Here is a 22,827-nt window from a genome sequence, read left to right on the forward strand (position 1 = left end):
GAAAGGAAAATTTTATGTTAAAATGTGGTGATACAATATTCTGAAAATATCCCTTACAGCCTAAGAGACTGGAACTTTTGCTGGACTTCACAGCTAGAGTTAATGATACACCTTGAAGTCATTTAAAACTTGAAACTGCTATCCTACTGTGTGCTCAAACTGCTTGAAGAACCTGCCTTTAAGAGAACAATGTAACAACCAACCTTTCTTGCCTTGGGCTTCCCATGTTGTCAGCTTTTACAACCTAAGATAATGCATAGCTGCAATCTTAAATTATGTTCTCTTCCATGCCCCTGAACCAGATAATGCATGTGCATGTATCATGTGCTGAAAGGAACAAATACGGAAATTGAAAGCAACTTCCTAAAATCTATAATAAGGTTGAAAGCAACCATTATGGACACTGGTTGATAAACAATGGTATTTATAGTATGTTGTTGTCTGGGTCAGTTAGGATCAGTTGCAGCCAGTGACTTAATCCCATAAAAAAACTCTGCTAAAGATTTCTGTAAGAATCCCATTCTGGCCGGGCGGTGGTGGCGCACACCTTTAATCCCAGCACTCGGGAGGCAGAGCCAGGCGGATCTCTGTGAGTTCGAGGCCAGCCTGGGCTACCAAGTGAGTCCCAGGAAAGGCGCAAAGCTACACAGAGAAACCCTGTTTCGAAAAAGCAAAAAAAAAAAAAAAAAAAAAAAAAAAAAAAAAGAATCCCATTCCGCCGGCGGTGGTGGCGCACGCCTTTAATCCCAGCACTCCGGAGGGAGAGCCAGGCGGATCTCTATGAGTTTGAGGCCAGCCTGGACTACTAAGTGAGTTCCAGGAAAGGCACAAAGCTACACAGAGAAACCCTGTCTCAAAAAACAAAACAAAACCAACCAAACAAACAAAAGAATCCCATTCCTTCCCCAGGTGATGCTTTCTGTGATGTCCAGTACATACAGAGTGAAGCCCTTTATGTGGGATGGACACACAGACAGACATACAGGGACAGCCATGATACAGATGCAGGCACAGATTCAGACTCATGCAGCAGACAGAGGTCATGGACAGAAGACAGGGAGTATAAAGCAGAGAATTCCATCTGAACTCACTCTTGGTTAAACAACTCTAGGGGGAAGTGTTTTTATTTCTTTCCTTAATGCATGATTGGCAACTCAGGAGTTAATCACTAATGCATTACATGTGCACATTAAAAAGCAGAGTTGAAATCCTGAAGGGCCAGTGAGGTTTCGATGAGGAAACAGAACTTAGGAAGCTGGGCATGGTAGCACATGCCCATTGCCCCAGCACACAGAGGGTGAAAATGTACAGGCAGGAGGGGCATGATTCCCAGGCCACTCTTGGCTATAGTGAGACCCTGGCTCAGTAGAAAGGGGAAATAGTGCTCTATAGCACACAGTGTGATTCATGAGTCATGGTGCTGAGTTTTGGAAGCACTACATAGAATTGTTTCCATATTAAAAAGACCAATGTTAATGTTGGGCCTAGAAAGATGGCTCAGGGGTTAAGAGCACTTGCTGCTCTTGCAGAGAACTAGGGTTTGGTTCCCAGTAACCACAGGGCAGCTCAAAAGTCTGTAACTCGTGTTCCAGGGGATCCAACACCCTTTTCTGGCCTCCACAGGCACATGTGATTTACATACACACATATAGGCAAAACATTCACACACACAAAATACACATAAATCTTTGAAAAAAAAAAAAAACAATGTCAAAAATTGTAAAATCACCCCATTGTGGTATCAGAATTTGTAAAGCAAAATTCTCAAAATAATTGTCTTAGTCAAAGCCTAAGGCCAGACAACAGCAGAAGAAAATGTGCCCATGTATGTGTATGTTTAAAAGCAGATGCAGACATCAGCACACATCTCAGAATCTGGTTTTCCGTGTTTGTGAACTTACCAGCTTTAAGTCTCCACAGCTGTTGGCAATGCAGCTCTCTTCTACCAGCTCATTGACTTTCTTCTCCAACTGTCTGATCTTTTCCTCTGGACTGTTGAAACACCAGTGGGTGTAGATTAAATCACCCAACCACTAAAATCTATACCACCAGTTACTTTGGGATATTGCCTATTAAATGCCATTAAGCTTTAAAACTAGATTTCGAATAAGAATATACATGGAATTGCGAAACAAAACAACCACTATTGTGCTTAATAATTACATTAGTGAATTAGTCATAATAAATAAACATCAAAATAAAATGAATATTTATTTAGGGCCAAGTGTAATAATCACACACTGAACAGAATGTGCCACCCTAACAACTTCAATTACTTCTCATAAAACACTTGACGTGTAACTGCATTTTAATGAAATGCATAATGAAATGAAACTAAACAGGTTTAGAAAGTTTTGCCCAGGATCACAAAGCTAGCAAGGGACAGAGCAGGATCTAGACCAGGCAGGCACACTGGGCCCCTGCAACTGGAGTCACTACTCCAGCAAGGAGTGGCTGGTTTTTAGATCTATAAAAAATGAAAACTTCCCTATGGCTAGGAAAACTAGAGCTCATAAAAGAGATTTAAAGTTACTTATGAACACAAGAATGTTATAAAGAAAATTTCTAACAAGAGTAAACAGTTTAAAAATCTTGGCTCTTTGCTAGGCGGTGGTGGTGCACGCCTTTAATCCCAGCACTCGGGAGGCAGAGCCAGGCGGATCTCTGTGAGTTCGAGGCCAGCCTGGTCTCCAAAGCAAGTTCCAGGAAAGGCGCAAAGCTACACAGAGAAACCCTGTCTCGAAAAACCAAATAAATAAATAAATAAAGAAAGAAAGAAAGAAAGAAATAATCTTGGCTCTTGGGCCTCATGGTGGCATGAGCCTTTCATGCCAGAACCTGGGCAGCAGAGGATGGCAGATCCCTGACGTGGAGGCCAACCTGGTATACACAGAGCATTCCACACCAGACAAAGCTACATAGTGAGAGCCTGTCCAAAAACACTAAAGAAAACAAACAAACAAACGAAAAAAAAAAAAACAAAAACAACCAATGTGGTTCCTTAAGGGTATGGTCCCTGGGAGGTCAACCATGTTTCAATAAACGGCTCATATCTGTGCAGCACAAATCAGATTCAGTGAATTATGAAGAATTTTTAAAAAGGTATCAAGTTGTTGAAAGGTGGTTTAGGAGTGTCTCTAAGGGGAACTGGTGGAGGGGTGAGGAAGTATACATGATCAGAATACACTGCGTGCATGTATAACATTCAGAAAGAATTCATAAAAATACTGCATGAATTAAAAAAACTTTGACTTTATTAAGAGCAAATTATCCTGGACCTGTAGATACAGCTCAGTTGTAGAACAATTTGCTGGGCATGTGCAAGGCCCTATTCAATTCCTAGCAAAACACACACACACACACACACACACACACACACAAATTAATAAATAAACAATTGCCAAAGCAGTCACATTTGAAAATAATGTTAATGTTGATTTGCTAGCACTTTCTTCCAGGAAAATAGTGTAACTCTCTCTATATGCACTGATTCCTTAATAAAATCCCAGTGAAGTTACATCTAAGTATTGTGAGATATTTGATGACACTGTGTAAAGATATGTCACTGATCAGTTTAATAAAAAGCTAAATGGTGAATAGCTAGGTAGGAGGTATAGCAGGGACTAATGGACAGAGAGCTCTGGGAAGAAGAAAGGCAGAATCGCCAGCCGGACACAGAGAGACAAGCAGGAGGAGAGGTAAAAGCCATGAGTCACATGGCAGCATGTAGATGAATAGTAATGGGTTAATTTAAGTTTTAAGATTTAGTGGGACAAGCCTAAGCTATAGGTTGAGCTTTTATAGTTAATAATAAGTCTCCGTGTCATTTTTTTGTGAGCTGGTTGCCCAAGAGAAAAATCCACCTACATCCAAGTAGATAGCTCTCTTAATTCACTACAAATGGTCTTTTTAAAAGAATTCAGGAATAAATATACAGTAGTTTTATCTATAACCTCTTATTCTGTGGGAGACTAAGAATATGCATTCTAGTGGTCAATAAAGAGCTTTAAAATTCAAACTGAGCAATAGCATAACAAATGGAAATTTTTATTTAAAAAAAAAAAAAAAAAAAACGATAAGGGGTTGGAGAGATGGTTCAGTGGTTAAGAGCACTAACTGCTCTTCCAGAAGACCAGGATTCAGTTCTCAACACCCACATGGTGGCTCAACAACCATCTGTAATTCCAGTTCTAGGGGATCTGATATCCTTTTATGGTCTCTGTGGGTACCAGGCATGCATGTGGTACACAGACATATATGTAGACAAAACACTCATATACATAAAATAAAATAAACAGAAATTTAAAATTTTATAGTGAAGTTTAAATATACTCAACTTGCCAGCTCAAGCTGGCCTCAAACTCAAAGATCCACCTGCCTCTGCCTTTTGAGTACTGGAATTAAAGGCATGGCTACTACCATCCAGCTTCAATAAAAGTCTTTAAATGTTACAGATTGCTAGTAAACCAAAAACATTAATATAAACATATATATATATGCTCTAATCAATTCCAATAAGATAAAACTGGTCTGCAGATACTGCTAGGTGTCTGACAAGCGCCTGCTAGCCAGTGCAGACACCAAGCTGGAGCAGAGCACCTCACTCTCCTCCCAGCAGTGGACTCGGCCCTAAGCCTCTGAGCATTCGAGGTCAATGAGAAATAAGGGCACATGAGTTTGTGGTAGAGAGAGCTACAAAGGTCTCTGCTTTGTTGAAAGGAACTGGAATCTTGGAGCTTTCAGCCACTCAACTTCTCAGTCACATGTTATCCTGAACTCTCACCACTCTCGGGCATCACACCGATAAGCGGGCTCTTGGGAAAAGCCAAAAGGATGGAGGAAAAGCCAAACAAAGGCTTATGCTGTTGAGCAATAAAATCAGCCACACCAGAACTGCCCTTCCTTCAGAACTCACGCTGGGTAACACAATAAATGCTCTAATTACGTGTGCATGTTTCCAGATTTCTCTTCTTCGTGAGCAGTAAAAAGAACCTAAATTACATTAATATTTAAATAACACCCTTCTCCCAACTAGCTTGGGTACAAAATAAACTGGTCATCTATAGAGATTCCTTGTTAGTCAAAGGGGAACTTATATAACAAACATAATAGCCCTGAGTACTGTGATTAAGATTTACAATTTTAAACACAGGAGGGACTGGGGATGCAGTGTAGTAGTACAGTGCTTGCTGGCATGTATCAGGCTCTGGGTTGGACCTTCAGCATCACAAAACCAACCAATCAGCCAAACACACACACACACACACACACACACACACACACACACACACACACACAACTAAACTGGTCATTAAATAATATGGCAAACTAATTTGCTATTTTTCTCTTAAATTTTTTCTTTGAAAAATACCCTTCTAAAATAACATACCATTTATAATCCTGTTTGGCCTTCCAGAGAATTCCTACTCATGAAACTTAGACCACAACTGCAGTCAACTTACAGTCCAATGAGATGGCACGACTTCACATGACTATTCCTAGATTTTTTTTTTCTTCACTAAGTTCAAGAATGGGGATGAAGTTTCATCAGCATGCTGCTCACACAGCTTAAAGGATCTATCTAGAAAAAAATCATGCAGCAGCAGCAGCAGCAGCAGCAACACAGCAGCGTAAGGCCTTGCGTACCTATCTTCGTTTTTGGCTTCCAAAGGAGGAGCAGGGCCCCTGGACTGGCCGAGGGGGTCAAACGCAGAGCCTGAGACACAATTCAAGACTAAGTTTATGATCCAGCAAAGTTGAAGAGAACTTTGTACATAAGTACATACATAAGTTACCATTTATTATATGGTGTAAGTTCAATAGGCAAAACACTTATCACACATATTAAGTATTTCATGGAAATTGTTAAGATTTTTAACACACATGAAACTATAAACAAAACTTACAGATTACCAAACAAAAACAAAAATAAATTATTCCCTAAGTATTTACTTTCTTCCTTCATAGGTCTGTATTTCTATTATGAACTCTAAATTATCAAGCATGTAAGGTATAACCTGAGATTAGCTTTCTAATTTTTCTTATTGGTATAATAAACAATTTTTTATTTTTAATAATTTAACTTATGTATTTAAGGAATATTTTCACCTTTCATTTTAAAGATCAAATTCTAACTTATACAAACGACATTTCAGGTGCATACTTGAACACATTCTCACAAACTCCACACTGGTGTAACGACCGCCCCGAGTGAGCTACAGCAGTCTCACCAGCCCCTCCCTCCCTCTTACTCTCCGTTTGCGCAGGCTCTCCACATGCAGCCTGCTAGAGAACAGGTGACACACCTTTCTCAGCCTCCCCATTGCTGGGGCTACAGGTACAAACCACCAGAGCCAGCTTACCCCGTCCCTTTCTTAATGGTAACTAAAATCATGGTGCATCTTGTAATCAATGGCTGGTTTGATTTTATCTTAAATGGAAATGATACGCACATACACAATGGGCGTGGGTGCTGGGGAATGAACCAACCTCGTAAGGCTGCCTTGGAAAAGCCAGCTGCTCTCACTGCTGTCATGGGTCGAGCAACTCCATCCTTCAAAGAACAAGAATCATTTAAAACTTATTCCTGAATAAGAACTATACCTATTGACAATTCTGCATATAACACACATCCTACTTTAGTCCTGATTTTTTAAAAAACGATTTACTAATTTTATTTTTTTCTGTAAATTGTTGCTTTGCTTACACATATATCTGTATGAGGGTGTTGGATCCCCTGGAACTGAAGTTACAGACAGTTGTGAGCTGCCATGTGGGTGCTGGGAATTGAATCTGGGTCCTCTGGAAGAGCGTCCAGTGCTCTTACTCACTAAGCCATCTCTCCAGCCCATTTAGTCCTGATCTTTAATAGCCATTTCCTCATGCCTTACTTCTGCATCCTCATGCAGCAACTCTGTCTCTCTTTGCCCTCTAAAATTTAAATGCCTTGATCCAACTCTTCTTTTCTTGGTTATAAAAGAACAAACTAATTAGAGCTGTGAAACAATCTTTGTACACTGTAAATATGTGTTGCTCTCATTGTTAACAAAAAGCTCATTGGCCGATTGCCAATTGGGGGCAGAGAGAATGCTGAGAAGGAGGGCAGAGTCAGAGAAGTCACCAGCCAGATGGAAAGGAAGCAGGAGAGGTAAAAGCCATACGCCTCAGGGAAGCACACAGATTAATAGAAATGGGTTAATTTAAGTTGTAAGAGCTAGTCAGTAATAAACCTGAGCTATTGGCTGAGCATTTATAGTTAATAATAAGTCTCTGAGTGGTTATTTGGGAGCTGGCGGTCTTGACAAAAAAAAAAACTCTGCCTACAAACCAGCTTATTTGTCAGCTACTCCGGGCTGGTCTCCCACATGCTACAAGAGAATCCATAGAAATTGCTGTAAAAAGTAGCACAAGAGAATGAGTTCCAGCTACTTCAGAAGAACAAAGCATCAGTCTATGTCAGTTCTAACAGGATCTCACTTGAGACTGGAGCATACAAATCCAAAGAAAGCATGCTTCTGAAGATGCAAAGCAGCCCAAATGTTACCCTACAAGGTAAAGGTGTTACTATACAAGTAACATCTTTGTTAGAATTGTTAAAGTACAAGAAGAGGAAAACCTTTGGTAATAAGGTCTAAGTCACAAGATAAACCACATGAGCAGACAGACATACCTGGATAGTCCCTGTCATTGGTCTTCCCATTGATGATGTCAGGGATGTCTTAGACTAATAAGCAGAAAAGCAAGTTAAACCGATTCCTAAAACAGCTGCCTATAACTTTACAAATCAAACTGCAGGCATTTCTCTTAACTCTTTCTTCACTCTATCTACCCATAAACACAAATTTTTCCATTTGTCACTTAATAGTGTGGAATCAATTTGCAAACCTATTAAACAGGGGTCAGCACACACTACCCTCTGTGCTGTAAGTATGGTTTGCTGGACTACAGCAAAACCCCACCCATTTACACACCACCTGTGGCTGCTTTTGTATTACAAACACCACTGCATGGATACTTGTAACAAAGACCATTTGATCTGCAAAACTGAAAATATCTGTCCCTTCACCTCCTCTTACTGTGAAGCAAGACCAAATGTAAATCCATCCTCCTCAGGCTTCCTGTAGGAGGCTGCTCTCCTTACTCACGTAAAGGAGTGCTGTAAAGGCTAATGCTCTGGGCCTCTGGGCTGTGAAGCCATTTTGCTGACCCTAGAGTACATGATCATAAAGATTAAAAAAAGCTACTCCACTTCAGTCTTTCATTTTTCTACCATTCTTTCTTATTTTATGTAAGCCAAAAATACTTATGTAAGTTAAGTAAAAGGATTATTACTCCTAGGGAATTTAGAGACTATTTTCCCCAAAGGGTAGATAAGATAAAACCCAGACATATATCCCTGAAACATTTTCTTCAATTTCATCTTTTCATTAGTTAAGTTCTTATAAACACTATTGTTCTTATGTAACATCTAACTTCATGTAGAACTCATGAATGGAATGCACACAAGAGTTGGTTATATTATGTAGGAAACAGAAATCAATTGGCAAACAAGAAGGTCTACAAATAGAAAAGGATAATAAAATATAGTTGTGCATAAATCAAACTTACTAAAATATTCAAAGCTATTACTCAAATTAGACTTTTTAATACCTATAACTATATATCTGGGTCATGACTTGACAAAGCCTAAATTATTTAGAACTGCCTTATATAAACTTACACATATTTTAAGAAACATCTTAATATTTTCCACTTAATAGAACTTACCGCACCCGGGAGGTGGTAACACACACCTTTAATCCCAGCACTCGGGAGGCAGAGGCAAGAGGATCTCTGTGAGTTCCAGGCCAGCCTGGGCTACAGAGTGAGTTCCAGGAAAGGTGCAAAGTGACACAGAAAAACCCTGTCTCTAAAAAAACAAAAACAAAAACAAAAAAAAACAAAAAAAAAATAGAACTTACCCCGTATCCAGTGGCTATGGGTCTGCTGACTGCTGTGCTTGGTATTTTAGCAGTTACCTTGGGAAGGAAAAGGAGCATAGTCAGCAATATTCAGATCAGGCTACAAAGCAGAAAATGCAGAGACTCAACGGTGAAGAAATGTTGTATTTGGTGGTCCTGCCCAGAGAAGAGCACACCAATTGGTTGTCTGATGCCAAATTGTTATACATGCAAATAACATTATACAGACTGAGCAAGTTATATTTAGGGGTGTGTGTGTGTGTGTGTGTGTGTGTGTGTGTGTACATACATGCATGCAATAACAATAAAAAAAAGAGCCCATGAATTTGAAGGAGAGTGGGGAGGGTTATACGGAAAGGTTTGGAGGGAAGGGAAGAGAGAAATGTTGTGATTATATTATAATCTCAAAAAAGGGGAAATGTCATACTTAGAATGATTGCTTAAATACTAGGGAGTTCAGTTATTGAAAGTGCTCAGAAGGAGCCTCGGTTTGAAGTTGATTTTAAAGGAAAGGGACTTGGGAATGATCCGAGACCCTAATAAGCCCAGCTTTTATGCTTGCATCCACCATTCATTCAACACATGCTGCATCTTTGGTGTTACAGCCACAGACCCCACCAACAGATACAGCTTTGGAGGCTACGGGATTTGAATCCCAGTTCTCCCTCAACTATATTTAATATCTTTGAGTCCAAATTCCTTCAACTTTTAAGTAAAAAGGATTCTGAGAGCAAAGGATACAAACAACACATCATATGATTGGAGCTAGACTCAAAAGGGACCATGTGAAAGTGACCTCAACATGCTAGCTGTTGGGAATAACTGAGTATCACTCAAAAAGGAATTCTACTTCTTGCTATACTGGACTGTTTTACCACGTCTTCCTACTGAGAACTACTAAAAAGGCTGCACAAAAATGTCTGTTAAAAAACAAGTTTGGGATGGGCAGTGATGGCGCACACCTTTAATCCCAGCACTCAGGAGGCAGAGGCAGGTGAGCCCCTGAGTTCGAGGCCAGCTTGATCTACAGAGAGAGTTTCAGGACAGCCAGGGCTACACAGAGAAACCCTGTCTTGAAAACCAAACAAAAACCAAGTTTGTGTTGGTCAGCTGGCTCAGTGTATAAAAAAAGCACTTGTCAGACAAACCAGGAGACTTGGTTTGGTGTAAGCAGAACCAACTCCAAAAAGTTGTCCTCTGACCAAGTGATACATACATACTGTACCCTCCCCAAACACACTATAAAAATCTGTTTGAATGCATTGTAGAACTACTAAAGTAAGACATAAAGTCTTAAGATAGGAAGAAAAGGAGTCTGTACTGGGGCAGGTTTTGGGTTTTTTAACCATTTATTTTTATTTTACGTGCACCGGTGTTTTGCCTACATGCATGTCTGTGTGAGGGTGTCAGATCACTTAGAATTAGAGTTACAGACAGTTGTGAACTGCCACATGGGTGTTAGGAATTGAACCTGGATCCTCTGGAAGAGCAGCCATCTCTCCAGCTCCCAGGGCAGTTTTTTGTCCTCAAGGCATCTTTCCATTCCACAGGCAAGGCTGAGAAGCTGAGCAAAGCCCGGCATTCAAACTGAGGTAATATGTGCTGGAAGAGAGGGCCTGCCAGGGAGACAGCCCTGGTAATCGTCCAGGCTTTAGTGGGTCATCTCAAAAGGCTATACACTGAGGCCAGGAGGCAAGCAGAGAGACAGACAAATGGACAGCGATCCAGGAGGCACACATACAGTGCAAACACCAGACATGCACCACCATGCTTAGTGAGTGCCAGGAGGCAGATCACAAGGCCAGCAGTTTTAGCAGAAAACTGAGAACAGTGAAAAAGGAATGAGCCAACGTGGTGCTGCACACCCGCGATCCTGGCTAACACAGGAGCAAGTTCAAAGCCAGCCTGGCCTACATGGTGAGACTCTGTCTCCAAAACAACCAAAAAACAGGAATAGGTGGCAATTACAGTTCTGAAAACAATGTAAAATTCTGCTATTGTTAGGAACTGGGAAAACTATGTGAGCATTCATAAATTAAAATAGACCAAGAAAGAAAGAACGCCTTTTCAACATTCAAAAGGAAGAAGTTGATTCTTTATCTTACACCACACATATAAAATTAATTAACCAAAACTACAAATTTCCTGAGAGAAAATATTAGCAGAAAGGCTCACAGTCTTAGCCTTGGCAATGACTTCTAGAACGTGACACCAAAAGAATAAGCAAACAGGACTACATCAATCCAAAAACTTTTATGTACCAGAGACTATAATCAAGAACATGAAAGTAGCCCACAGAATGGGAGGAAAGCCCATTCCTGAACCACGTGTCCTGAAAGAGGACAACAAAGATTATAACGATGGACTAGAGAACATGTACTAAGTAAAATGAAGGGCTGGCTGAAGCCAACACGCAAATACTGCAGGATTCCACCGTGTGAGGGGTCTCGTAGTCAAAGGCGCAGAAAGGGAAATCTGAGCGGTAGCTACTGGAGTGGTGGGGAAGGAAAAGCTGGGGGGTGAGGTATTTATGGGCAAGAGTTTTCAATCTGCACGAGGAGATCATCCTGAAGCTCTGCCTCACAACAATGTACTTAGCACTACTGGGTTGGACACCTAAACATGACTGTGATGGTAAATTTTATCAATGAATCATTTCTGATTTGCTTACTGGAGGTCTTCTGCCATGACTGGTTCTCACCGCTTGCTGAAAACCTGTGTCATTCTCCAACTCCTAAAATAAAAAGACAAAATTAACATAACATTCAAATGTGAATAAATGTGACAAACTTTAAACTCGTCTGGTTCATATTCAAGACCTCCTATAATTCATCTTACCCCAAAGACAGTCTCCTGTCTTCAAGTTCTAAACCCCTGATCCTCCAAATATCAAGGCTCCTTCTACCCCCTGGAATCTTGGGAAACATCTTTTTGCAAAAAACTCAGCCAAAGTAGAAGAATAATTAATTATGCTGGTGGGTGCCGTTGACTGCACATGTCCCAGGAAAGTCCTCAGTGTTTATGACTGAGAACTGTGTACTTATTCACCATTTAAAATAACCAAAACCCCCTAAGGGTGGAGCCATCACCTGGCTAACTATCAAATACTCAGGCACGTCCTTTCCTCCTCCCTCCTCCATGGTGGCTGGAGGAATGAGAGTCAAATCTCTTGCCTTCCCTCTCTCCTCTTCCCCCTTTTTCTTCATTCTCCCCTTCCCTCTCTCCCTCCCCTTTCCCACCTTCCTCACCCTTCCCCTCTTCCGTCCCTTCCTCTTATATTCCAGGATCACACTACAGTCCCGACCTAAGGAAGCTGCAGGATGGAAAGGGCCATATTCTCTACAAGCAAGAAGGCAAATAATTTCTCTTGTTCCTTTTCTGTTTGTCCATGTAACAAGTGGAAACCTGCAGTGCAGGTGGGAACCAATGTCTCCATTGAAATACACTTTTCTGACTCTTGACCTGCACTTAATTTCCCCGAGGAAGTCTGAGGAAAGGCCTGCTAGTCAAGGCAGGGTATACATGTTCCTGAGTTATGTGGAATCCTGTCTTACCAAGTGCCTGTCTTCTGAACAGCTCTCACTTCCTGCTTCTGGACTAACTTCAGATACACTGAACACAACCTCGCACCTGCCTTTGATGTACTTCAGGCTGCTTCCTAAAAAGCACACTTGGTGCTGTGGTTTGGATGCGGCTTCTGCCTCCAGGGATTAAGGATAGAGGCTCAGCCCTCAGTGTGGTGGTGTAGACAGTGTGGATCTTCACGAGGTTGGGCCAGGCAGTGAGATTATTGCGGCTGCTGAGCTCAGACATGACTAATACCGTTCCTGAGCGAATGGGGTGTTGTAAGAGTAAGATGCCCCTCTCCACTATGGCTGTCTGCCTCACTTGTGATCTGTCTTTCCTGTAGACACTTCATCACGATGCCACTTACCATACTAATGGTAATATAGCCAAGTAATATTTATATTACTAAGAATGGTAATTAAATGTGATACTGACGAGGATGAATTGATACAACTGTCCAATCTTGGATGTTCAGCCTCAAAACTGTGGCTTAAGTATTTTGCTTTTCTACACAGTTCGCAGACTCAGGTATTTTGTTACAAAACACTTGAAAAATAAATATAGCCAATGCCTGTAAAATAGTCAGTATTAATTAACTAGAAAAAAAACTATATGGATAATCAAAACTGAATATCTACATAACCAGGATGTTAGTCCAATAAACTTTAAAACATGATTTTACCACATACAAGTTATATGTGATAAATGTATAGATACATAAAACATACATATAAATTACATACATATATATCACACACAATATATATGCTTCATACTTATAACTTCATATCAAACTTACAAAATTAAATGTATACATAACTATTAGTCATAAAAACTGGGAACTTTTATGTGAGTCTAAAGTCAAAGGCAGCCACCACCATAACTGATACCTTTACTTTGGCAGATCTTTGACAAAAAGATATCCCTTAAGATCTCCAAACTAGTAGTAAAAATTGGGCAAGGGCCGAGCGGTGGTGGCGCACGCCTTTAATCCTAGGGATTAATCTTGGGAGGCAGAGCCAGGCGGATCTCCATGAGTTTGAGGCCAGCCTGGGCTACAGAGTGAGTTCCAGGAAAGGCATAAAGCTACACAGAGAAACCCTGTCTTAAAAAAAAAAAAAAAAATTGGGCAACTTAACTAAACCAACAAGTTTAAAAAGATGGCCAATCAATGCTTCAATTACAAACAATAAATACCACTCTAACTTTTTCTTTGTACCTTAATTATCAACTTGCACATGAACATCTTACGCAAATTTCAAATCATTCAGTTATCTACTGAAATATTCCTCCTTTTTTTTTTTGGTTTTTGTTTTTCGAGAAGCCCTGGCTGTCCTGGAACTCACAGAGATCTACCTGCCTCTGCCTCCTGAATGCTGAATCTGTTATTTTATTATTTATAACTATTTTACTGTTATTTGTTAGATTTTTTTATTATTTATTTTCTCCAATTCTCTAAATTTTGCTACTTTTCTGAGGAGTGCTCAGGTATGTGCTGCCACCCCCGGCTACTGTCCTCACGTTCTGTAATGATCAGGACCACACAGATTTCCACCATCTCTATTTCCTTTCCTTCTTGCTTCCTCTCTACATGTCACATTCACAGAGAGCCACTTTACACCAAAGTAAAAACTCCAGAAAGCCATGTGAAAAATTCTAGAAGAGAATGAGAATGTCTAAAGGCCACATACACTAGTATTTTATTCTTATGCATTTGCAAATAAATTAACAAGCACATCTTTCTTGTCTTTGTTTTTGAGACGAAGTCTCACTATGCAGCTCTTGCTGGTTTGGAGCCCACTACATAAACCAGGCTAGACTCAAACTCACAGAGCTCTGCCTGCTTCTGCCTCTCAAGTGTTGGCATTAAAGGTGTGTGCTACCACTATGCCAGATGCTTTCATTCTTTTACCCATACCTGGTTAAGATAACTTTTTTTTTAAGATTTATTTATTATGTATACAGTGTTCTGTCTGCATGTATGCCTAAAGGTCAGAAGGGGGCGCCAGATCTCATTACAGATGGTTGAGAGCCACCATGTGGTTGCTGGGAATTGAACTCAGGACCTCTGGAAGAGCAGCCAGTGCTCTTAACCTCTGAGCCATCTCTCTAGCCCCAAGATAACTTTTATAAGGTTTTCTGTTTTGTTTTGTTGTTATAAAATTCAGAAACTATAACTTTTATAAGAGATGTAAATAGGTGAAAATATCCAAATTTGTCTTAGTAGTAATTTCATCTTTGTAATTACTATAAAATTAAATATTAAACAAACAGATTAACTGACATAAAGAAATACCAATACACAGCATGATCCCATATTATCAAAACATACATAGATACATATATGTTGGCATAAGGGAAAATCTGGTAAGATAAGCACTGTAAGTTAGTCTGCAGAGTAACAGTTTCTATGTCTGTAATTTTCCCTCTATATTCATTTTGATTTGCTAATTTCTCTATAAAATACATGCATAACAAGAGAAAATCACTACATGGCACAAAGGTGGTCTCTACTCTAAGGTTCTTGAGGATGATGCTGGAGACTGAACCCAGGACCTTGTGCATGCCAGGCAAGCACTCTATCCGCTGAGCTGCATTCCCGGTCCATGATCCCTGGGGACCATGACAGGATCTCATATGTCAACACATCCCAAATTAGAAGACAGTGGAGACTGGAAAAGCCAAACAAACTGAGGCTGGAGAGATGGCTCAGGGATTAAGAGCACTTACTGCTTTTGTAGAGGACCTGGGTTTGCTTCCTAGAACAGTGACTCACAACTGTCTATAGCTCCAGTTCCAGAGGATCTGATGCCCTCCTCTGACCTTTGTAAGCACCAGGCATACACACGGTGCACATAAATACATGTAGGCAAAATACTCATACACATAAAACAAAAATTTTTAAATCTTTAAAGAAGCTTTTAAATAAACAAAACCCAAACTGATCGTAGGTGTCTCCAGGTTACCCAAGCCTTTACTTATGCCGACAGCTCGTGCGGAAGAGTATATAAGTGCACAGCTATCCTGGTTCAGTCACGTGAGCTTCCTCATGATCTTGCCCTCTGCTGTGGCCACTGTCACTGGTACAAACAGGTTCTTCATTAAGTACTTGCCTACTCTTTAATACTGCACTTGATCTGAAGCACATACAAAGCAAAACACAATTAAACCCAAAGTCTTCATAAATCAGCTGAACTGGTTAACAAAAGAACAATGTAAAAATGTTTTTACCTCAGTATCATAGGCTGGGTTGTAGTCATTAAAACCAGAATAAAGATCGTCTTCATCTGTTTCTGGTGCCAGGTGCACATTTTCCATCATTTGTACCTATTAAAAAATCAGCAACATAAAAATGTTCCTGGTATAAGAATTCATTTTTCTGATGCTAGAAACTGAACCCAGAGCCTCATGCATGCTAAGCATGCTACAAGCCACACCCAGACCTACAAAATAATTCTTAGTTCAAGCAAGTAACAGTGACATTCATTCATATTTTCCAAATTCCCCAAACTGTCAAAACACACCTCCACTACCCTCACTTCTTGTTTGCTCCACATCTTCTATGTAAGTAGCAGGCAATGAGAAGGGTAGTTGGTTACCCTGATTTTCACAGAGGTTAATATCAAGTACAGAAAAAAATGCAGTAATCAATTAAAATATAAGGCAAAAACCATTATACCCCTGGCATTAGTGCTAATTATAAAGAGCAACAACTCACAAGGTCAGCAGTGACACAGGGCAACCAGAATACCTAGCTATCATTAGTGAGAACATAAAATGTTACAACTGCAAAAAAATCTGCTGCTTCATACTATTAACCTTTTATGACATAGAATTCTACTCAAGTATTTTTGTAACCGAAATGAAAACATATGTGTACCAAAATATTAATGCAAGAACATTTATAGCAATGCTATTCCCAACAGCCCCAAATGGTCAGACCAGGTTCCCTACGACAGAATGGATGAGCATAACATGGCATACTTATGCAGGGAGTACTAGTCACAACTAGAAAATGCACATCGACAAGTAACATGGAGTAGACACTGTGAGGAAAGAAGCCTTACAGAAAATAACACACTGGGCATTGTTTTACTTCTGTAAGTTCTAGAACAGACAAAACAAATCTGGAGGAGAAAATAGTCAGGACAATAGCTGCTTCTTGGGGCTGGGTGGTGGAGAGTGAATAAAAAGGGGCATGAGAGAATTTTCTGGAGTGACAATAAATGTTCTCTATCTTGACAAGGATTTGGGTCACACTGGCATACAACATGAAAACTCAGCAAAGGGACTGGGAGTGTAACACCATGGTAGAGCATCTACCTAGAAAATCCAGCAAATGTGTTCTTAGTTCAGCTCTTTGCAAATTTTACATCAAAAGAAAAAAATCTAAATACACGTCCAAACATAAGCCACATGCGGTGTATTCAGGGGGAAATTTACTTTGAAGAGTACAAAAAGAAGATATTGAGAGAGAGAGAGAGAGAGAGAGAGAGAGAGAGAGAGAGAGAGAGAGAGAGAGAGAGGGGTGGATATATAACAAGGAAGTATAGAAAATGATGGGAGGCCCCAGGTTGCAAGCAGAGTCACTGTAAAAAAGCTGCACAGTTGGAAGTCTTCCTACTAAATGCTGAGAAAGTGGAAGGTAGGCAGAAAAGCATGGCAATACAAAGTGGACTGAAGGAGAGTTGTGTGGTCACTGCACTCATACACTCTAACTGACTCACTACATGAGCATCTGGGAAGGGCCCAAAATTCGGCTGAAGTCAAGTCAGTATTTTAGGAAGACTGGGAGTGGTGGTGAGTAAGATAGTCAAGAAATACAGCACTGGACTGCAATGTCTAGCTAACTTATATCTTAGGTGTGCTAGTAAATTCCAAAGAGAATTCCATACACTCGTATTGTTTGTCATACTACCAAGTTTATGTGGCTTCTTAGAACCTTTTGAATACTAAAATGCTCTTTTGGGATTCATATACTATAAATCCCCCCACCCCATTTTAAACCGTATTTGCTTTCACTTTCTGCAGATTTCTCCTGTCTGTAAGTTTCTGTTTCATTGGTTTCTCCTGGAATCTTTCTCCAGTAGAGTCTCCTCTGCTAGCCCAGGAATAGCCTGTTTCTTTTCAGTCAGTGACGATCACCTCAATGTGGCAGGGGAGCTTAGGCATGGGTCAACGCAACCATGAACTCCAAAAGTGCAGCAGTGCACCTTGGGGGCTTTACTTGTAGATGTTCAATAACCAGAGAATCTGTATTTACACCTTCGGTTCAGAGGCCAGAAAATGGCTTAGTAGATAAAGGTGCTTGCTACAGAAGCATGGTGACCTGAGTCCCATCCCCAGAACCCACATCAAGGTAAATAGAGGGAACAGACTTCATAAAGCTGTCCCCTGACCACCACAGGTGGACTTGGCATGTACTCATCCTTCACCCTCATCATGCACACATAATAATAAACAAACCAACCTTTGGTTCCGTATTATTTGCATTCTTTAACATATGAACCAAAACTTTAGCTCTCGTTTTTGGGCCACTGACCTTGGGTCAAGTCCACTGTTTTGCCTAGGCACACCTACCAACTCCACCACTATATCCCCAGAGTGGTGTGAACTGTTTCTTTACACTGATATCTTTCAAATACTTGGTGGCTCTTGTTTGATACGCCTACCTTTGATGACCTGGCCAGTTTCACAAGTGTTTTTTGTTTTACTGTATTGTTTGTTTGTTTGTGTGTGTGTGTGTGGGGGGGGGGGGTTGGTGGTTTTCTGTTTGTTTTGTTCTTTTTTGAGACAGAACCCTGGCTGGCCTAGAACTAATTATATACAGCAGGCTGGCCTCAAACTCCCCAAGATCTGCCTGGTTCCGCCTCTCAAGGGCAATGATTAAAGACACGTGTCACCACGCCCAATAGAACACTCAGACGTGAACCACTTGGTTCGCATGGTTGTGTAGCATTTTCTGGGCCAATGTAATAGTGAACCATGTTCACTCTTTACTTCAGCTATCTTAAAAGATCAAGACTCTCCCTTTTAAACTACCATGAAGGGCATGGTGGCAGTCTAAGGAAGTAGATGCTGAAGGCTCACGAGTTCAAGGTCAGCCTCAGCTACATAGCAAGTTAGAGGCCAGCTTAGATCTCAATAAATAAAGCATATTACTCATTGGGTTTCAGTATATTCGAAAGATGTACAACCATCACTGCTATCCAATTCCAGAACATTTTCTTCATCCCATAAAAACAAAAACCTGAGGGCTCTTAGGCAATTATTTCCCATCCTTCCTTTTCCCCAGCCTCTGAAAGCCACTAAACAACTTCGGATCCTTATAGATGAGCCAATTCCAGACATTCCATGTGCATGAAACCATATAGCATGCTGCATTTATGCCTAACTCCTCTCATTTAGCATGTTTTCAGGGTTCACGATGCAGTTTCATTATACTGCATTCTTTTTCATGGCTCAATAATAAATTTACAACATTTGGCTTCTCTAGTCATTAGTAAAAGAACATCGGGTTAGCTCTACTTTGGAGCTTTTATGAATAACCCTGTTACAAATGTTTATATTCAAGTTTTACATGAATATGCCTTCTTTTTAAAATGTATGTGTCTGTGTTGGGAGTTGGCCAACATGGGTGCTGGAAACTGAATTCAAGTCCTCTGGAAAAGAAACAAGTGCTTATAACTACTGAGCCATCTCTCTAGCAGAGTGTATGCTCAATTCTACTGGGCATATACTAAGGTATGGGATTGCTGGGCCATATAGGAAGCTTCTGGAACAGCTGCCCATTTTCTGAGCACAGTAATAAAATATTATACCACCCTAAACACTGCCACTTGGGATTTAATCATTCCCTTTCCATTGTATACACACTGTATAGGCTGCCTGCCCATTAGCCACATAGCAGCTATCTCAGTTATCAGGTTAATTTTTCTGGTATTGCAGTCCTTGCTATTTTCCTTATCATTGGTCTCAAAGCCCAAGATCAGAGGTGTTGGCAATTCAAACATGCCAAAGAGAAGTTGGAAAGTATTTTCTATTTAAGTACCACCTCACTTTATTAAAGAAAGTGAATATAGAACAGCAAAAAAACAAAGAGAGAGAGAGAGAGAAACAGAACATATTATTGCTGTTGATCTCTTACAGTGCCTAATTCTTTTTTCTGGGCCTTGATCAGAAGGACTTGGGCTCACCCTGAGCGGCGCCAGGGAGTGGGTCTTCAATACACCACATTTCCCACACTGTGCCACACATCGGGGATTCGGTGCTGGGCTCTTTACAGTGCCTAATTTATAATTTAAATTTTATCACAGGTATATATGTATCTGAAAAAAACAAAAACAGCAAGGCCAGGCATGGTGGCACACAACTTTGATCCCAGCATTCAGAAGGCAAAGACAGTGGATCTCTGTGAGTTCAAGGCCAGCTTGGTCTACAAAGCAAGTTCCAAGACAGCCAGGGCTACACAGACAAACCTTATCCTGACCCTTCACCCTTCAAAACTGTATGAAGGGTTCAGTGTGGTATGAGGGTCTTTGACTGTATCCCCCACAGATAAGAGGGAACACTGTGATATCAAACCAGTGTCTCTCAAACCTGAGCGCCCATCAGAAGCTTAAAGGTTTGTTCGTTTCAGACAGCTGCTCCCCAGCCATCTATGCTTCTGACTCAGGAAATCTTCAATGAAGGAGATCCTCTGATCTCTCAGAACGTAAATTTATGGGAATTTCTTTGGAGAGGGTGTGTTTTTGTCTCTGAGACAGGGTCTTATGTAGCCTTGGCTGCCCTTGAACTCTGCTTCTACCTCCCAAGAGCTGGGATGAGAGATATGAGTCATTCTGCCCAGCCAGAATGTGAATTTCTTTGTGTGGGTATGGTTGCTCCTGCATGTGTGTAGACACACTGTGTACGTGTGCATGTGGAGGCGAGAGGTCACACTGGGGTGTCCTTCTGTTCAGGCACTGCCCACCTTGTTTTTGAGACAAGATCTCTCAGTGGGACCTGGAACTCAGATTCCGCCAAGCTAGCTGACCAGTGAGCAGCACAAATCCCTTGACTTCACTTCTGCAGAGTTGAGAGTACAAGCGCATACCGGCCACTACACTATAGTTTTAAGCACATGCTGGGTGGGGATCAAGGTTCTTGGGCTTTTGCAGCAAGCACTTTACCCACTGAGCCATTTCCCCAACCCTAGATTCCAAACAAGTTCCCAAGTGTGGTTCCGGGGAACATGCTTTCAGAATCCCATGCTGAAGAGCTTCCTGCTTACAAACCTTTCTGATGCCAATTGAATTTATCCATAAGGTATTAAAACAATCAGCATTTAAAACTAGACCTCCTTCCTTCCGGGTTACAACCAGATTTACACACACACACACACAAACACACACACACACACACACACACACACACACACACACACACACACACACACACCTGAGAAACATCATAGATAGCTGAACAGACCAATAGTGGAATGCACTAATTTGAAAGATGTGGAAAGCAAGGATAGCAAAGATTAAGTGATTAACTATCCTTTACTAACAGTCACAAGAGGCTGACAAATAGTACAACCCAGGGCTTCTAGATTCTCAAAGGTGTTTCAAAAATAATTTGGGATACTATCAGCTCAATATTGCCCCCAAAAAACATTTTGCATGGGAAAGTTCTATATACTTCTACTATGATACAGTTCACACTCAAAATGTCAGTGGTAGTTTCTCCAAAGCTCATAACCAGAATAAAGAATAAAGCCTATAAAGAATAAAGCCTATAAAAAGCAAAAGTAGTGCCAAGTGGTGGTAGCCCACGCCTTTAATCCCAGCACTCGGGAGGCAGAGGCAGGCAGATCTCTGAGTTCAAGGCCAGCCTGGTCTACAGGAGTTCCAGGACAGCCCCAGAGAAAACCTGTCTTGAAAGAAAAAGAAAGAAGAAAGGAAAGAAAGGAAAAGGAAAAAAAAGAAAGGAGAAAGAGAGAGGGAGAGAAAGAAAGAGGAAGGAAGGAAAAGGGGAGGGAGGGAGGGAAGAAAGAGAGAGGGGGGAGGGAGGGAGGGCGGAAGGAAGGAAGGAAGGAAGGAAGGAAGGAAGGAAGGAAGGAAGGAAGGAAGGAAGGAAGGAAGGAAGGAAGGAAGGAAGGAAGGAAGAAAAAGGAAAGGAAAAGTGGAATTTTAGGCTTAGGAAGACTCTTGGGAAAACAGTAGTCAGCCATCCTTATCTGTGCATCCTTGGATTCAACCAACTGTAAACTGAAAATATTTGGGAAAAATATTATATTGACTGAATATACACTTTTTTTCCTTTTCCCTGAAAAATTAAGCATAACGATTATTTATGGAGCAATGAACAGTCCAAGATGACTAAATGGGAAAATGTCTTAGCTACAATGCAAATATCATACCACCTTGTATATGTGAATGAGCATCTGGGAAGTTTGGTATCCCGGGAAAGTGGGTGTCCTAGAACCAAACCCTAGGGGATACGTTTTTAATCTTTGTGAGACTGTGCTTTATGCATTCTTTTCTGTACTTCTTCACTCCTGATTACTAGGCAATTTCAAAGGTTGACTTGACGAAAGTATTAGAAATTATTCTCTGTTACCCACGGTGAAACTCTGAAAGTTTCAGTAGTGCCATGGCATCGCCAAGCCGTGTCACTTTGGCCCGGGTCGCCATGCGAGCTGGAGCAGGGATATCCACTCGCTGTGGGGGAGCATTAACAAAGTGTTGGCTACGGAAGCGCATTCGCCAGAGCCGGGCTTGGAGCGCCACCACCCCGCCTGCCCTTGCGACCCTGCTGGCCGCTCACGCACCAGGCTGGTACCAGGGCAGCAGGGCGGGTGGCCACGAGGGCCCGGGCCCTTCTCCTACCTCGTGCCGAGGGGAGCGGGCTGACCACGAGTGGGCCGGAGGAAGACGCGACGCCTGAGCCTCCGCAGGCCAGAGCTGGACGCCCAGCCGTTGCCAGGCGCGAATCCAAGGAAGCCTTTCCCACAGTCCCCCGCGCCGCCGGGGCGAGGCCGGAAGCTCGGGACCGGAAGTGCAGGGCTGCCGGGAACTGTGGACCGCAGAGTCGGCCGAGCTGTTGCGGGGTTCACCGGGCCTTACTGCTTGCTGTCCGGGAGTTGCCGCCTGCGCCAGGGATAATCACAGAAGGAATTATCAAGGTCGTGTGAGCCCCGAAGCAACGGTTCCGAGAGCAGGCGACCGGAGCGAGATGGCCGAGTGAATGAAACGTCCCCGAGCCATCACACAGGGCTTGGGAACCTTGGAAAGCTGTTTTCTGTGGGACATGGCGTAGA

The 22,827-nt window shown here is 41.5% G+C and overlaps 1 protein-coding gene across 2 annotated transcripts in view; it reads right to left on the minus strand.

Annotated features, from left to right (window-relative positions):
• Nucleotides 1-22,532, minus strand: part of Ift88 (intraflagellar transport 88) — a 106,399-nt gene extending 83,867 nt beyond the window's left edge. The window contains exons 1-8 of one of the 2 annotated variants that reach the window (XM_028870417.2): nt 22,397-22,532; nt 15,759-15,854; nt 11,632-11,694; nt 8,961-9,017; nt 7,670-7,723; nt 6,490-6,553; nt 5,647-5,716; nt 1,902-1,992 (exon numbers count right to left, since the gene is read on the minus strand). In XM_028870417.2, the coding sequence (XP_028726250.1) occupies nt 1,902-1,992; nt 5,647-5,716; nt 6,490-6,553; nt 7,670-7,723; nt 8,961-9,017; nt 11,632-11,694; nt 15,759-15,848 (489 nt within the window). In that variant the 5' untranslated portion in view covers nt 15,849-15,854; nt 22,397-22,532. The remainder of the gene's footprint in view (nt 1-1,901; nt 1,993-5,646; nt 5,717-6,489; nt 6,554-7,669; nt 7,724-8,960; nt 9,018-11,631; nt 11,695-15,758; nt 15,855-22,396) is intronic. The other variant, XM_028870416.2, reaches the window with a different exon arrangement.
• Between the last annotated feature and the right edge of the window lie 295 nt (nt 22,533-22,827).

The sequence above is a fragment of the Peromyscus leucopus genome, chromosome 9 (assembly GCF_004664715.2).
Source record: "Peromyscus leucopus breed LL Stock chromosome 9, UCI_PerLeu_2.1, whole genome shotgun sequence".
Classification (NCBI taxonomy): Eukaryota; Metazoa; Chordata; class Mammalia; order Rodentia; family Cricetidae; genus Peromyscus; species Peromyscus leucopus.